General features: G+C 36.4%; 1 protein-coding gene and 1 long non-coding RNA gene across 3 annotated transcripts; one reads left to right on the top strand and one right to left on the bottom strand.

Moving 5' to 3' along the window:
• Positions 1 to 845: 845 nt before the first annotated feature.
• On the top strand, positions 846 to 6,920 carry LOC133307508 (homeobox-leucine zipper protein ATHB-13-like). Of its 2 annotated transcripts, XM_061508027.1 has the most exons (4): positions 846 to 860; positions 5,186 to 5,300; positions 5,401 to 5,777; positions 6,299 to 6,920. In XM_061508027.1, the coding sequence occupies exons 1-4, from the start codon at positions 846 to 848 to the stop codon at positions 6,650 to 6,652; spliced, it is 861 nt and encodes a 286-aa protein (XP_061364011.1). In that variant the 3' UTR covers positions 6,653 to 6,920. The 2 variants fall into 2 exon arrangements, with proteins under 2 accessions (XP_061364011.1, XP_061364002.1); XM_061508018.1 differs by lacking the exon at positions 846 to 860 and having other exon boundaries at positions 4,848 to 5,300.
• A 4,512-nt stretch (positions 6,921 to 11,432) lies between these two features.
• LOC133307491 (uncharacterized) lies at positions 11,433 to 13,385 on the bottom strand. Its single transcript, XR_009751040.1, has 3 exons — positions 12,955 to 13,385; positions 12,123 to 12,213; positions 11,433 to 11,602 (listed from the first exon to the last, which is right to left on the bottom strand). It is a non-coding gene; the product is annotated as an uncharacterized LOC133307491 (long non-coding RNA).
• Between the last annotated feature and the right edge of the window lie 3,931 nt (positions 13,386 to 17,316).

Below are 17,316 nucleotides of genomic sequence, written 5' to 3' on the forward strand. Positions count from 1 at the left end.
AGATAAAATTATCTACAACTGTCTCAAAAATTATGTCGTTTTGATTAATAAAGGGTGTTTCTGTAATTCTAGATAAGGTTTTCAACACCCTTTATTAATTCACCTAAAATTACAGAAACACTATTCATTGATTAAAACGACATAGTTTTTGAGATAGCTATAGATAACCTTATCTAAAGTGGCTGTAGAAATATTTTTTCATATATATATATATATATCCCATTATTTTTGTAGAATAAGGTTGGGTAATATAATTTGCATGTAAATTTTTTTACCTCATTTGTACGTATTGGAGAGTAAATTTTATATCATTATGATTCTTACATAAAATTTAATCATACTCTTAAGCAGATAACTTACTGTATATGAATACTATAAAGGAACCAATTTTCATGTAAGTTATATTAATAGATATGATTTATCTGAATTTATATTGGTGTCAAAATCACACCATCAATTTTAAATGTTGAATCAACTGATGTACTTATCATAAAGTCTCGAAGACGTTAAATCAAGGAGCGAATGGTCGTGCATGTTTATAGCTGATTTCGCAAATTTGGGACCATTTATTGGAAATTTAATTCCTTTCATGGGTCCAATATGTCTGTTAAGTTCCTGTTTGAAATGTAAGATAGAGGATGATGACAGAACAATAACGGAAAAAATAACAGTAGTAAAGTTGTGTGTACGTTTTACTTGTTAATGTGTTTAGATGAAGGTTCATTGTCCGTATTGACATAGTATCAGTGGGTCATGTATGCATAGGTTGGGTAATGATTTCATCCCCATATCATATGTATGAAAATTTGAAAAAACTGCAGTCATGATCAATAGCAAAATTGTACATGTCCTTTTCACTGGTATGTGAAAACCCCAATCCCAAAGCTAAATTCAGGTCGTAGCCAAATCTTGTAGTAAATTAATTGTTGTTGCCTAGAAAAGATGAATGTAATTTCATGAGCCTTTATTTCCCCGTCTTTATTTCCCGTCTCGCGTTTATTACTAGACCAAAAAATTGTAGTTACTAATCAAGACGTAATTCTTTCTGCTTACCATCATCATCTCAAATGTTATGATTCGACTTAATTCCGACCCACATTAAATCTTATTAAGGTAAAATGTTAGTCTCACCAATAGTGTCTCGTATAACCAAAGCCGTACATTTGTTATGAATTGCCTTGCATCATGTACGGTTGGTGTATATAAAATGTGTGCCATGAAGGGTGACGTATGTTGATATATGGGGTGTCTATAGTGGTAATGGTAGAGACCAAGGCATTAGTGGAGCTTCCCATGGAGCATAATGTAACGTCCGGTCGCTTCAAGAATCAACGACTATCCCCACATACTAACACGAGACTTTTCAGCGTGCTTTGTCCTCACTTGCACACTTCCCGGAAAAACTTCTCAGGAGGTCACCCACCCCAGAATTGCCCTAAGTCAAGCACGCTTAACTATGGAGTTCTTCTGTTCCGGGCTACCGAAAAGTAGATGCATCTTGTTAGTATAGGTAGTACCAATTAATTCTTATAAGCTATTCCCAACTATACTGTCTCATACCAGCACAGTCTGTGGAATCCCTCTCTTTCGGGTGTTGATTCGATTCATTCATGTACCCCCGTCGCTGGAAGAACTCCATAGTTAAGCGTGCTTGACTTGGGGCAATTCTGGAATGGGTGACCTCCTGGGAAGTTTTCTCGGGAAGTGTGCGAGTGAGGACAAAACACGCTGAAAAGTCTAGTGTTAGTGTGTGTGGACAGTCGTTGATTCTTGCAAGTTGCCAGACGTTACACATAAGGGGGGTGTGTGTATGGAAGGATGAATCTACCAAGTGAGCAGAGTAACAACATAGTAAAGAGTGGGGGAGAAGATCCCCCCTCCATGTGTGAGGGGGTATTTAGAGAGGAGAGTCCTCTCCAGCATGGGGAAGACCGTTGGTCAGCCCATGAGCTGTCTCCAAGCCATGAGAGTCCCCTCCATGCTGCCCTCTGTCAGTGTACAGGAGCAGCAGTTCAGGGATCGAGAAATGTCCCAATGGTGAGCCTCTATGGCTTGCCATGGGTGCCCTCTAGAATATTTTAGACTGCGGGTTTAGGAGATTGGACTCAACTAGGGATGGCAAAAACGAGCCAACCCGAGGGTTGGCTCGCAACCCGTCCTAAATGAGTCGGGTTGGGTTGGCCTAAATGAGCTGCCAACCCGACTCAACCCGACCTGATACAACCCAGACCCAAACGAGCCAGCCCGCGGGTCAAACGGGCCAGCTTGCGGGTTGGGTATTTTTTTTAATTAAAAAAAATAAAAAAAATAATATGACTGTATTAAAAAATAATAATAATAATAAGAAAGATGAAAGCTTACATTTTGAACTTATAAATAATTAGCTTTTTCAATTAGAAACTTATAAATTTTATTAAGAATAGGGTAGCATTTTGGTCCATTTGTATGTTTATTGCTGTCAAATATTTTTTTTTTCTTTTTTTTTTTGACCGTTTGATTTTATTTAGCTTAATTTTGATCAGTGGAAGATGAAAGCTTACATTTTGAACTTTAAACTTGTTTAATACAAGTCCATAAATAAGACTAGTTCCACAAAAATCAATTTTTTTGAGCCAACTCGCGAGCCAACCCACTGGCATCATTTCGAGCTAACCCGCGAGCTTTTTTCCGAGCCAAACCGCGAGCTTTTTTCCGAGCCAACCCGCGAGCTGATTATCGAGCCAACCCTAACCCGGCTCGGGTCGGGCTGGGTTGAGTTTTCTGGCTCGTTTATTTTTTCGGGCCAACCCTAACCCGGCCCGTTTTTTACGAGTTGAATGTGGGTTGGGCCAGGTTGAGCCGGGTTGACCCGTTTTGCCAACCCTAGACTCAACTGGTGGGCCTAAGATGAGTAGTATCCAGAACACATCATAAGCCAATCTAAACTAAAAAAAATATTAAAAAAAGGGCACCTGAAGTTAAAGAGTATCCAAATCTTGAACACTATCTCCTATTCACCATGTTAATTATGGCCTTAACAAATGGTCCCATGGTTGACTTGTATGGTAAAAAAATTAGGCACATTGGCAAGTAGAAGGGAAAACCACATTGGTTGCACAAAGCATATATCATTATATATTATATAAAAAAAATATGCATGTTGGGTTTTGTTTTAAGAGATTTCAATTGTTTATTCAACCGTAAGAATATTTATATTAATGTGTTGAAGATTGAGCAAGAGAGAGAAAGGGGAATTGGAAGAGGATACATGCATATATATAATGTATACAAGGGTATGTACTGCAGGCCATTTAGAAGAGAGTTGGCAGTGTAACCATAGTGAGAGGAGCAGTGGCAATGTGGCATGCATGTAGATGGACATATATATGGTAAGGAAGAAGACAAATAAGACCAAGCTATGGTAGGGTAATAACAACACAGTGTTAGCTTGGATTTTCAACCCTCATCACATAGGTAGACACACAGGCATTTAGATAAGAGCTTGGCTGAAACTTATGCCAGGGATAATGGTTGATGCGAAAGAGCTTCATCCTAATAATGCACGATACCTGTTGGTAGGTTAGGTAGCAAACCCTGCCCCTCTTCATTGGACCCATCCCCTAGATTCCTGCCTCTTCTATCTTTCACTTTCTCATCTTACCCCCAAGAAAAACCCAATCCATTCTTTTGGATTCAAAGTTATAGCCAACTCATTTCTCTTTTTCCCTTAAGTAACCTCCTTTTTTCTTCTTCATGAAATTAAGACAACATAAAAATGTTTGTCACCACACCATCAAATTAAGTTTCTTTTCCTAAGAAACCCCTACCCCTCTTCCCCTCTCTAAGTAAGAACACCTGCCCCATCTACTGCCTTTTGTTTATGCTTTTATTAATAAATAAAGGGTAAAAAGACTATCATTTACAAGGATACAAGTTGTGTCTTTTTAGATGATTTACACATAGTATGACCGGTCATACTCTATGTAAATCTAAAAAGCTGTTTTCTTTTCTCTCTCCTCAGTCACATCGCTGATGTGTAAAGTAAAAAAAAAAAAATTTTTCAAAATTACACAGAGTATGACAAGTCACTAAAAGAACATAAGTTGTATCCTTTTGAACGACACACACTAAACCCATAAATAAAAGAATTGTTATGAACCTGTCACAAAGGTGCAGATTCTAAAAGGTTCAAGAAAATTAAACGGCCAAGAGAAAAATTAAGAAAAGATTCATTAATTATACTAATACTACAACGATTAATAAAGAGCCGGACCCCAATATATAATATACGAATCTCCATTTCTTGGCCTTAACTATGGAATCATGGACATGAAAAGCCTCTATAGCTGCATTTCCAATTCCATAGCTATTATTAAAGACAACTTTCTTTGTAAAGAAAAGCCCTGCTGCTTGTCTCCTAAGTGAGAAACTAATTTATCATTAGGAAAATAATTGCAACTAACGGGCTTACATAAGCACACACTCCAATGGAATATTAGACAGGTTGACGCGGAGGAGGTAGCTTTCTTTTCCTCCTATTTAAATATATTTCTAATTTTCTTTATTCTTTTTCCAAACACTAAACGTCATTCTGACATCTAATAGCCTGCAATTTTTTCAGTGTAAAAAGTTTAACTAATTATTTTTCCTTTTCATGTTCATAAATTAAATATAACAATAGCAACTTACATACAATGAGAAAAAAAATTCCAAGTGATATATATTGAAGTTGATGTATAGAACTATAGATTAAAACATCTCTCCCCCCCCCCCCCCCCCTTTTTCTTTCTACTTTCACCTTTTCCTTTCCAAATATTCACATAAGAGAACAAAAGCTCTCTCTAAAACTGATAAGGTATATAAACCATACTTCAGAACAATTTGTCCATCCTCTTCAATTTAGCAGAAGAGTTGTGCACTAGACCTTAGTCTTTGTCATTGTTGCTTCCACAACAATATAGTCTAACCTTTCCAAAACATTCACCTAAGAGAACTCAACCTCTCCCTAAAACTGATAAGCCATATATATAAGCCATCCTTCAAAACAATTTGTCATCCTCTTCAATTTAGCAGAAGATGATATGCTCTAGACCTTAGTTTCCTCCACAACAGCACGGTCTAACCTATTAGCATCAGCAATCTTATCTTGTCATACAACATGATAATCAAAATATCATTCAGCTATTGAAGATCAGTGACAGGCAAGGATATGGCTTTCTTCCCAGCAAATTTCATGCTACAAACCCCTCATCAAGATGACCAGCAAACTCCAGCTTCACTCAACTCAATCATAACCTCATGTGCACCTCAAGAGTACCATGGTACTCTCTTTCAGTAAAACAACACAAAAGCACACACACAACACCAAACTAGTTTAATATTATGGGACTAATACCAGGGTTTCATATGTTGATGATGCAGGAGGAGCATCCTTTCTAGGCAAGAGATCTATGTCATTTTCAGGGCTTGAGCTTGGAGAAGAAGCTAATGCTGAGGAAGAATTGTCTGATGATGGATCACAGATTGGGGAGAAGAAGAGGAGGCTAAACATGGAACAAGTGAAGACACTTGAGAAGAGCTTTGAATTGGGAAACAAGCTTGAACCAGAAAGGAAAATGCAGCTGGCAAGGGCTCTTGGGCTGCAACCTAGACAGATTGCTATATGGTTCCAAAACAGAAGGGCTAGGTGGAAGACTAAACAGTTGGAGAAAGACTATGATCTTCTCAAAAGACAATATGATGCTGTCAAGGCAGATAATGATGCACTTCAATCTCAGAACCAAAATCTTCAGACAGAGGTTTGTAATTTTCTCAACTCATGATCCAATCAAACGGTTCTTTAGTGTCCTAAAAGTTTTATCTTTCTCTTTTCTTTATAGCTTTATTATGTTAAAAGAGAACTGAGAAGAGAAGAAAAAAAAATTCTTATACTAATTTTATGAAGAAATAAAGAGATGTTCCAGTTCTGCTTTATATGGTTGTTTTGATTCTGTAGACTGAAGCTAAGTAATCATGATACTTTTTTCTAAGTATAAAAAAAAAGTTCATAGTTTTCAGAACCTTTATTTCCTTTCATCAACTTCTCAAACTAATGATGACTTTCTACAAAGTTGCTTTTTCCTATGATCCACAGCAACTTCATTAAGACCAGTTTCCACTCAATGGCATGTTACTCTTGCATAGTTTCCTTGGTTTTGGAAATAATTATTTTCAGATTGACACTTGTTTTAATTCATTTATACTTTATACTCCAACCTTTACTGCATATAATTTGTGCCATTTTCGGAATTAGCTAATTTAACTTTTGTGAATGCTGCAGATATTGGCACTGAAAAGCAGAGAACCAACTGAATCTATCAACCTCAATAAGGAAACAGAGGGATCAAGCAGCAATAGAAGTGAAAACAGCTCAGAACTTAAGTTGGATATCTCAAGAACACCAGCTATTGATAGTCCTCTATCAGCTCAACACACCAGCAGAACCCTCTTTCCATCTTCTGCTAGACCAACAGGAGTGGCTCAGCTTTTCCAAACTAGTACTACTTCAAGGCCAGATCTTCAGTGCCAAAAGATTGATCACATGGTCAAAGAAGAGAGCTTAAGCAGCATGTTTTGTGGCATTGATGAGCAATCTGGCCTCTGGCCATGGTTGGAGCCACAACATTTCAATTGATCAAGAAAGGGAGAGAGTTTTCAAATTGGAATATGTAGTTTTCCGGATGAAATCAAGAGGGTGTCAATTTATTACCATACTTTTTAATTTAATGAGTTCTTAAATTAAAACCCATGTTTTGGTAAACTTTATGTATAAAATAAGATATATCAAGTATGAATTTTTCTTTATGGGGTTTGAAAAATTTTATATCAAAGAATAAAGGGTTCATCACCTTTTTTTTATAAGTTAATTAATATAGCAAGTTTTCTTTAAACTTTTTGAGTATAATGGGTTATGAGAAAATTTCCAATTATCTGGTGTCTGATTGCAGGCAATTATTATATAGCATGGACCACAAAAACAAAAAAAGGAGATTCTTTGCTTACATTTATAACATTTTCTTTTTAATCCAATTATTTTTGCTTGCTTTTGAATCAAACCTTAGTACTGTTGAAGAAAAAAAAAAATTGCAAGTGGTGTGAGGCTAAAGATTTATGCATGCTGATTTCATCAATAAGTATAGCATGAGTGATTGTACCAAAAAAAATATAGCATGAGTGAACAAAATCCAATGAAACTTGACAAAAGTATGTATAAAAAAAGAGGAAGGGAATCAAACACACATTTCAAGAAGGAAAAACGACAAGCAAATGGAAAGGGTGGAAGAAAACAAAGAGAGTTGGAAATGGTCATTCTCGTGAATGGGACGTTGTCGATTTTCTTTGTTCATGACAAAGGAAGGAGCAGGAGTGGATCATCAGAGTCCTTACTCAATATTTCATGTGATATCGCTGTCACCCACTTTCAATTCTCTTGTCTTTAATCTCTACCATCTTGCAAACTCCATTTCACCCCCCCAACTTTCAAGTTACTTCTCTCTCTCTCTCTCTCTACACTTTTCTTTTCCCTTGTGTGGATAATATGCCAATGATGACAGTGGTCAAAATAACTGTTCACTGACATGCAAAGTAACTGTAGAAACTTCAGCTCAGGTGAATTCGCATGCAGATACATAAATTCAAATAATGTAATGTAATGTTTTTTTTTTTTTGAGATATTCAAATAATGTAATGTTCATTAACACTTCAGCTTCACCTTTCTTATCTATTTTTTTTATCTAATAAAATCATTTATTTGTTTTCTTCTTCTTCTAATTAAGTTTTCGGGACAAATGATTCCAGGTGTAAATTAATAGGCTAGGCTACGTTATGCTTTTACTTAAATAGATTAGACATGTGTAAAAAATATTGGGTCTGGTCTGAACTTTTAATCTGTGTAAGCCCTAAATTATAAGTCGAGCCTGACATATATATAAAAAATAAAAGCTTCGGCCTAGGCTTATTAGTCTGTTTAAGCATATTAAACATTCAACAATTAAAAGAATAACTAAAATAATATTACTTTATTATTTAAAATTATTAAAATAATAATTTTATTTATTTATTTTATTTAAAATAAATAAGATGATATAGGCTGACCTGTAAACTTGTAGGTCCGACATGTACAAAAAAGCTTATGATCTGTTTTTTAAATATTTTTTTTTTAAAAATCTAGGCCTATTATATTTTACTATTTGTAATAGGCCAAGTCTGATCTAATATAGGCTAGGTCATAAGTCCTTGTAGGTCGATTCTTATTATCCTTATTCATCAAATAAAAAAATTAAATTTAATCACAAGTTAATCAAAAATAAGATTAGTCCTTGTGAGAATTGATTGTGTGACATTTTCCTTCTTCTTTTTTTTAATCGTACATGGTGTTTTCAGAGTTTTTCTTGGGAAGCATGGTACCACCGCATCATCATATTAGTTATTATTGGCTGTCACAAATGAACGAGTATTGCTAATTTGCCATATTTCTGGTTACTCATTTGTCATCTCTTGTGAATTAATTAATTTCACTAGGCGAAAAAGACAAAGGTTAATTTTTTAGAAATGTGTGTTCGTGGGTTAGAATTAATAAAAAAAAAAAGAAAAAAGCAATGGGGCTAGGTTCACAGAAATTTTAATACTAGTGAACATTCTTGGTTGAAATTATGTAATGATAATGACTTGAGTAATTATAGAGGATACATTTTCCAATTCATGTTCAAAATAGTATTTGCTTATGGCAAGTTGAGAGCTTTTAAGTCACGAGTTTCAAACTATATGCTATAATTGTAATAAGCAAAAAGTTAACACATCTTACCCACACACATATATAGTGAAACTTCCCATCAGAACATTGTAATATGACAACAAACCTTAAGAGTAGCACTTAACCTTATCCATGAGTTACATAATATACCCAATTAGAATCCATTTGTGTGTTAAACAATGCATGTGAGAACATCTGCATTACATCAAAAAATATCCATTTTTTATATTAAAGTATTGCGCTGATATGCTTACGGGATCAAGTGAACATGGTTTAAAAAATATTTTGCAAATGGCTGAAGATTTTGGCATTATGATGACAGTTTCTGAGAAGCCAACTACGATTTTGAGCAAAGTTTTGTCAGTGGACATAACTAACTATATATAATGGTAGAATCACGAAAAGATCGAGATTTAGTGGCCACGTGCTTGGTGGTTCCTAATAGGACATGTATGATAGGGTGGTTAGTGTTATTGTGAGATAATAATAGTTGCAAATAAGAGCATTCCCAGCATGTTTGGGGACTATAGTGTCCACAAAGAGTATGGAGAACATGTGACCATATGCAATAATTTTGTAATTATTGATTTGTTTATTATATGTGTTATTGCTTACATAGAAAAACGACCATTATATTATCGATTCTGTCAACGGCTACTTTAATATTAGGACCCTTTTACTTTCACATACGGAAATTATACTAGGTTTTGAAGGAAACTCTATGGTCAAATTATCCACATATGAAAGTGATAAGTTTTCATATCTGCCAGGTTGGAGCAGTGCATGTGGTGCCACTATGCAATAAGCTGGGTATGGTATATATCCTTGGGATGAGCTAACTTGATTATTACTGTTCAATTTTGAAAGAATGAAATTATAAAACTAAGACATTTACATAAAAATGCTGGATAGTGAGAATCTTTTTGTTAAATTTTTTTAGCATATATAATAAGTTGGCATATTTATTAAAAATTAAACGAATGAGTAATTCTTACCACTTTATTTTATGTAACAACTATCCTTGATTTTTTTTGAATTTTGTAGAAGTTGTGTAAGACTAGTAAGTAGTAATTAAGGGTCTAAATGGGAAATGTCGGCTTATAGGGCCTATGGCTTATAGCCTATATTAGGTCAGGTTTGACTTATTACAAATAGTCAAATAAAACAGGCCTAGACTTTTAAAAAAATCTATTTAAAAAATAAACAATAGGCTTTTTTGTACATGTCGGGCCTATAAATCTATGGCCCGGCCTATATCATATTATTTATATTAAATAAAATAAATAAAGTTATTATTTTAATTATTTTGAACAATAAAATAATATTATTTTAGTTATTTTTTAATCAAAAAAAATTTTATGCAGTTACTGCAAACGACATCGTTTTGGGATTGAAATATTAAAAAATTATAATTATAAAGACTATAATAACTCTGAAATAAATTAAAATTATAAAAATATCATGATTTTCGCTCCAAAGCGACGTCGTATTGGGCTTATTGCAGATAACTTATCTGCAGTAACTGCAGAAATATTTTTTTGATTAAAAAATAACTAAACTAATATTACTTTATTATTCAAAATTATTAAATATTGAATGTTTAATAGGCTTAAACAGGCTAACAGGTCTAGGCCAAGGCTTTTATTTTTTAAATACATGTCAGACCAGACTTGTAATCTGGGCCTATACAGACTAAAAGGTCAGGCCAGGCCAATCTTAAAGTTTTTTACACGGATCTAATTTATTTAAGTCAAAGCCTAACTTATGCTAATCTATTTACACCTAGCTACTCTATTTTATAGAAGTTGAAATAATTATACTAAGGGGTTTGAATTCATTATTTAAAATGACACAAATTTTTTTTTTACACATACAATATTTTGTGGGGCCCACAATTTTTGAAGCTGTTATGGACCTGACAAATGTCCATATTCTAGAAGGACCAATAAAGGACAACACAAAAGAAAGAGAATCTCCTATTGATGACGATCATATACAGACAACTAAGTAGTTGGACTTGGGCCCCCAATATTCCTAAGAGGCCCAGAAGTACACTCCTTCAGGTAACCCATCTATAAATAAGGGGTTAAACTAATAAGGAACACACTCTAAAAAAATCCTCTCTCTTAGCTTGTCATTATGCACACACCCCACGCCTTGACTATATCGATTATTATTGTGCATAGTGATCAGCCTACCCTCAAGGGAATCTCATTCATAGATACTTGAGAGAGGGTGTAACATCCCCGTCTCGAGCCGGTTCAATTAACATACATATGATAAAACAGAAAACAGCGGAAGACTTAACTTACGAAAATATGAGCTAACTTTTTTCTTTTTCTAACTTAATTCTTTCTCGGCGTAAACGAAAATCGGGCAGAGTTTCCTCTATAAATCGGACAACTGGGGATTTTCCAATCCCACTCAGAAGCATTTCCTGATAAACAGTTTATACAACATATCAATTCAGAAATACCAGATATCCAAATATAATCGAATACCCATACATGGGCGCATGCATAACATGGCTCCGTGCCACTAAATCTAACAGCATGCCATCAAAACATAAACCTATCTGAATACTACATCATCATATAACGTTCCTGAATACTCAAATGTACATGCATCAAACTGACATACATGTACAAAACATATACAGGCCATATACAAAATAAAGGATCAATATCATGATCCATCAAATGCGAAAATACTAAAATACATCAAACACTCCAAAAAGGTAGCAGCCTACAGCCACTCAAAATCCGGTCTGTCAACTGCCTCAGCCACGTGTCGTGTCCCTGCCTAGTGAGGACTCACCGGAAATCTGGGCACCTGAAAATGTGTCCCCAAAGAGGGGTGAGATTACAAATCTCAATAAGCTCCAGGTTTATAGAGAATTCTCCATACCCCTGGCTCACTCCTGCATGAAATTCAGATACAGAGTATACAAATACAACATATAACAGATATCATAACAGAACCGAGCATATATCCATATCATATCAGAGATGTGCGCCGTCATTCCCAAGGGAGGACCCCAAGCGGAAATCAACGCACGTGTTCCCGAGGGAGGACCCCAAAGCGGAACCAGACATATCAGAGGAGTACACCATCAGTCCCGAGGGAGGACCCCAAAGCGGACGTCCGGGTACTATACAATCAATGGCCAGAGATTGTTACAGAAATCATATTACAGAAGTCATATCAGAGCAAAACATATCATGTTATCAAATAACTCTATATGAATGCATCTATACAAAGCATCTAAATCACAGTCATACAGTCCAACCATAGTTCACTAACCATGGTGGAGCACTCAAGCAGGAAAAGACTCCTTAAACATAGAGCTTACCTCTTGAAGCTTTACCAATACGCTTACTTGTGGAACAAGTTACTTTTATCGCTTCAAGAGATTTCCGATCCTTCTCAATCCCTAGGCACACCTAGAGAATAATTTACAATGCATCAATAAAATGATGCAATACCATAATTATTTCATAAGCATACATTTTATCGCTTATTTTCCTTTCTTTGCATTTTTGCCAATCCTATGCCAATACACAAGTCTAGACCTCTTTATAACTGTTGGTGTTCTTTAATTTAATCAACCATTCCCTTAGGAATTTTCAACATAAATCATGCTATTTTTCTTCAAAACTCATCACCTTTATACAATTTATTACAACACATTTTATTTAAAATAAAATGTACAAAATATATCCCTAAATACCCTATAGGTCGAATCCTACAAGGGGAATTTCCAAAGATCCTTCTCTTTTACAATGCATTTTCGTTACTTCATTACAACTTGCAAACACCTAGGAATGCTTCCACTAAATTCCTATTTTGAGTTTAGACACCAAGTCCTTTTTACTTAGGCATTCTTACTAACTCATCCATTTTCACTCATTTCCAACACACTATACCTTCACAATACATAATATAATTTTTTCCACAATAACTCCTACTCACTCCATGATGGCCGAAACCTAGGAGGAATATGCAATAGGACTTTTAAATTTTTATATCACATGTGGATGCTTACTCAACACTATAACTTCCTAAACAACAATAATCCATCATAAATTTCACATTCTAACATCAATTATTTCCCAACAAAATATGCTCATCAATTTCATAACTTAAATCATCAAAATAATATCATGGAAATAGAGGTTTCTTACCTCTAAACACTTGTACAAAGCCTAGAGAGCAATCTCCAAGCCAAGCTCCATCCAAAAACTCACTTTTTCTCCTCCAATGAATAGTAACTCGAAAATGAGAGGAGGAATAACTCTTCACACACTCAACTATAGCTCAAATGGATAGGTGGAATGGATTCATTGAGTGGTTTCCAATCAATTTCATGTGGTGGGTCATTGGATTTGGTGGATGGATGATGAAGAAATCAAAGAAGGAAAATTTGAAACCCTAGCCCCTTCCCCTCCATGTGCAGCTCGGCCATGCAAGAGAGAGAAGAAGAAAATCTGAAATGAATAGTGTTTCATTTAAGTGACAAGGCTATATAGGCACATGTGGCCATTTTCATCGGATGTTTTTTTATCGCGTATTTTAACTTAAATTGACCCGGAACTAACTCAAAGCTACAAACATATTTTTTATTTCCTAAAATCATTTACATTAATTTTTATTTCCTAAGGAACAATATTCATAATTCACAGTATGGTTTTTGCACCGTTTTTGACGAAATGCACTGTGCATCACTAATTGTACTTCCTTTACTTACGAAACTTAAAACTTATAAACTTATCATTTTCTTGGGCCTATATTGACTTGCTTGGCATATATTGGACTTTCTTATTCTTATTTCATCAATTATTTATTTCTGGACTCTACCGGTTGCTTAAACAGCAGTACAAAATACCCGGTAGAAACACTATTCACGAGATTTTCACGGAAAGTGCCAGACTATACAATTTTTCGTTCTGAACTCATATTTGTCATCAGAATTTTCAAATTATGTTCCTAAAATTATTTTGCTCATTTTAAGCTCTACCGGTTAATTCACAAAACTGTAAATTCTCCGGCAGAACGCACTGTTCATAACATAGTCATGATTACAGTCAAAATACTCGAAATCGCTCACTGAATCTAATTATGGCATTTAAATCCTTAAATTAAATCTCTAACTAAGATTTACCAGTTAGGGTCATTATATTCACCCCACCTTTTAAGGATTTTGCCCACAAAATCAAATATCAAATATACATATACCTGACATCAAACTCAGGATATCGCTGGAGAATTTCATTCTCCCGCTCCCAAGTGGCGTCCTCAGGAGTCAATCCTTCCCATTGTACCTTGATCATGGGAATAGTCCTGTTTCTCAACACTTTTTCATCACGTGCTAGAACCTTAAACGGTCCCACAACAAACTTCAAGTCTTTTCTTACTTCGATATTGTCCGGCTGTACAATGTGGGATTCATCCGGCACGTATTTTCGAAGTTGACTGATGTGAAAAACACTATGCAAATTTGACAGATGTGGAGGTAAGGCAAGCTGATAAGCCACAGGTCCGACCCTTTTCATAATCTGGTAGGGCCCAATGAACCTAGGACTCAACTTCCTCACTCCTAGAGCACGCCCAACACCCGTAGTCGGAGACAAACGGATAAATACATGATCCCCTTCTGAAAATTCAAGGGGTCTATGCTTTGCATCATAATAACTCTTTTGGCGACTCTGTGCTTTCTTCAATCGATCCTTAATCATCATAATTTGATCGGTAGTCTCTTGGACCATATCAGGCCCAAATAACTGCCTCTCTCCAATTTCTGACCAACAAGTAGGCGCCCTGCACCTACGGCCATACAAAGCTTCATACGGAGCCATGCCCAAACTGGCATGATAACTATTATTGTAGGAAAATTCCACTAGAGGAAGATATTTATCCCATGCATTTCCCTGCTCTAAGGCACAAGCCCTCAACATGTCCTCCAGGGTCTGAATAGTCCTCTCAGTCTGACCATCAGTCTGGGGATGATAAGCCGTGCTCAGCCTCAACTGTGTACCGAAGGCCTGTTGCACTGCATCCCAGAGTCTAGAAGTAAATTTAGGGTCCCGATCACTAATGATACTTTCAGGAACACCATGAAGTTTCACAATCTCTCTTACATATATCCGAGCCAACTGCTCTGTGGAGAAACTCGTTTTAACTGGTATGAAATGTGCAGACTTTGTCAATCTGTCAACAACTACCCAGATGGAATCAAAACCAGCCTGAGTTCTCGGTAATGCTACTACAAAATCCATAGAAATACTGACCCATTTCCATTCCGGAATATCCAAGGGCTGCAGTAATCCAGAAGGTCTCTGATGCTCAATCTTAACTTTCTGACATGTCAAACACTTACTCACAAATAGAGCAATGTCTTTCTTCATTCCCGACCACCAGAAATTCCGTTTCAAGTCTTGGTACATCTTGGTAGCACCAGGATGGATAGTGTACTTACCCATGTGACCCTCAGTTAATACCTCATCTACCATCTGACCTTTTGGAACAATGATCCGATCCTTGTAAAACTTAAGACCGAACCTATCAGTGGACACAAAGTCCTGCTCTTTCATAGACTGAATCTCTTCATCAAGCAATTGAGCCTCTTTAATCCGCTCAACTAATGAATTCAGGACTACCGTAGTAGTCAATAAATGTGGACTATCTTCTGTATTCACAGGAATGTGGAGATCCCTGAATTTCTCAATCAAGTTATACTCGGAAATCATCAAATTGGCCATACCAAGCGTCTTTCTGCTTAAAGCATCAGCTACTACATTGGCTTTACCAGGGTGATATTGCAATTCAAAATCATAATCCTTCAGAAATTCCACCCATCGGCGTTGCCTCATGTTTAGCTCCTTCTGATCAAACAGATACTTTAGACTTTTGTGGTCACTGTAGACAATAAAATCGGCCCCGTATAGAAAGTGTCGCCAAATTTTCAATGCGAACACTACGGCTGCCAACTCAAGATCATGTGTCGGATAATTCTCCTCATGCGGTTTCAACTGCCGAGAAGCATAAGCGACCACCTGACGGAACTGCATTAACACACAGCCTAACCCAAACTTAGAAGCATCACAATACACCACAAACTTACTTGTAGGATCCGGCAATATTAATACCGGAGCTGTAGTCAACTTCCTTTTTAACTCTTGAAAGCTCACTTCACATTCTTGGGTCCACACAAATGGGTTCCCTTTACGGGTTAACCGTGTCAAAGGTAAAACCATCCGTGAGAATCCCTCAATAAAACGCCTATAATATCCAGCCAAACCAAGAAAACTCCTGATCTCTGTAACATTTTTAGGACGTTCCCATTCTACCACTGCTTCAATCTTGCTCGGGTCCACTGCCACTCCTTCAGATGAGATGACATGGCCCAGAAATTGTATCTCAGAAAGCCAGAATTCACATTTTGATGGTTTAGCATACAACTGATGCTCTCTCAGAATCTGCAAAACAACCTTTAGATGCTCAGAATGCTCTTCTTTACTCTTTGAATATATCAGTATGTCATCTATAAAGACCACCACAAACTGATCCAGATAGGCTTTAAAGATCCGATTCATATAACCCATGAAAACGGCTGGTGCATTTGTAAGCCCAAAAGGAATAACCAGATACTCATAGTGCCCATAACGGGACCTGAAAGCTGTCTTCGGGACGTCATCCGGCTTTACCCGGATTTGATGATACCCGGACCGGAGATCAATCTTAGAAAATACAGTCGCACCCCGCAACTGATCCAACAAATCATCTATCCGCGGCAAAGGATACTTATTCTTAACAGTAACCTTGTTCAACTGCCGGTAGTCTGTACATAATCTCATAGACCCATCCTTCTTCTTAACAAAGATCACCGGTGCTCCCCACGGAGACACACTCGGTCTGATAAAATTCTTACTGGACAAGTCTTCAATCTGCTTCTTCAATTCAGATAATTCTAGAGGTGACATCCGGTATGGGGCAAGGGAGATAGGTCCCACACCAGGCAATAAGTCAATTGCAAATTCAATTTCCCTCTCTGGAGGAAAGTGCGGAATTTCATCCGGAAAGACATCCTCAAACTCAGAGACAATCGGAATAACAGAAATTGGCTCCTTGTTGACGCCAACCAGACCTCCCAATAAAACATACCCGGAATCTCCTTCCTTCAAGGCCTTTACCACCTGAAGTACAGACAAATAAGGAGACTCCCTTTCTTCATCATGAGATGAGACAGAAATGGTTTTACTGCAGCAGTCAATCTTCACACAGTACTTGGACAACCAATCCATCCCCAGAATTAAATTCACAGAAGCAAGGTGCAAGACAATAAAGTCGGCAGAATATTCCCTGCCTTCATACTTGAATTTCACATTTTCACAAACATAGTCTTCATTAAAAACTCTTCCCACAGCCGTAACAATACGCATAGGAGTTTTCATTTTTATCACATGCAGACCAAATGCTTCAGCTACATAATCAGCAATAAAAGAATGCGTGGCACCAGAATCAAACAAAACACTAAGCATTTCATCATG

This window comes from Gastrolobium bilobum, unplaced genomic scaffold, assembly GCF_033153095.1.
Source record: "Gastrolobium bilobum isolate Gb01-03AN ecotype WA unplaced genomic scaffold, APGP_CSIRO_Gbil_v1 utg30568, whole genome shotgun sequence".
Lineage (NCBI taxonomy): Eukaryota > Viridiplantae > Streptophyta > Magnoliopsida > Fabales > Fabaceae > Gastrolobium > Gastrolobium bilobum.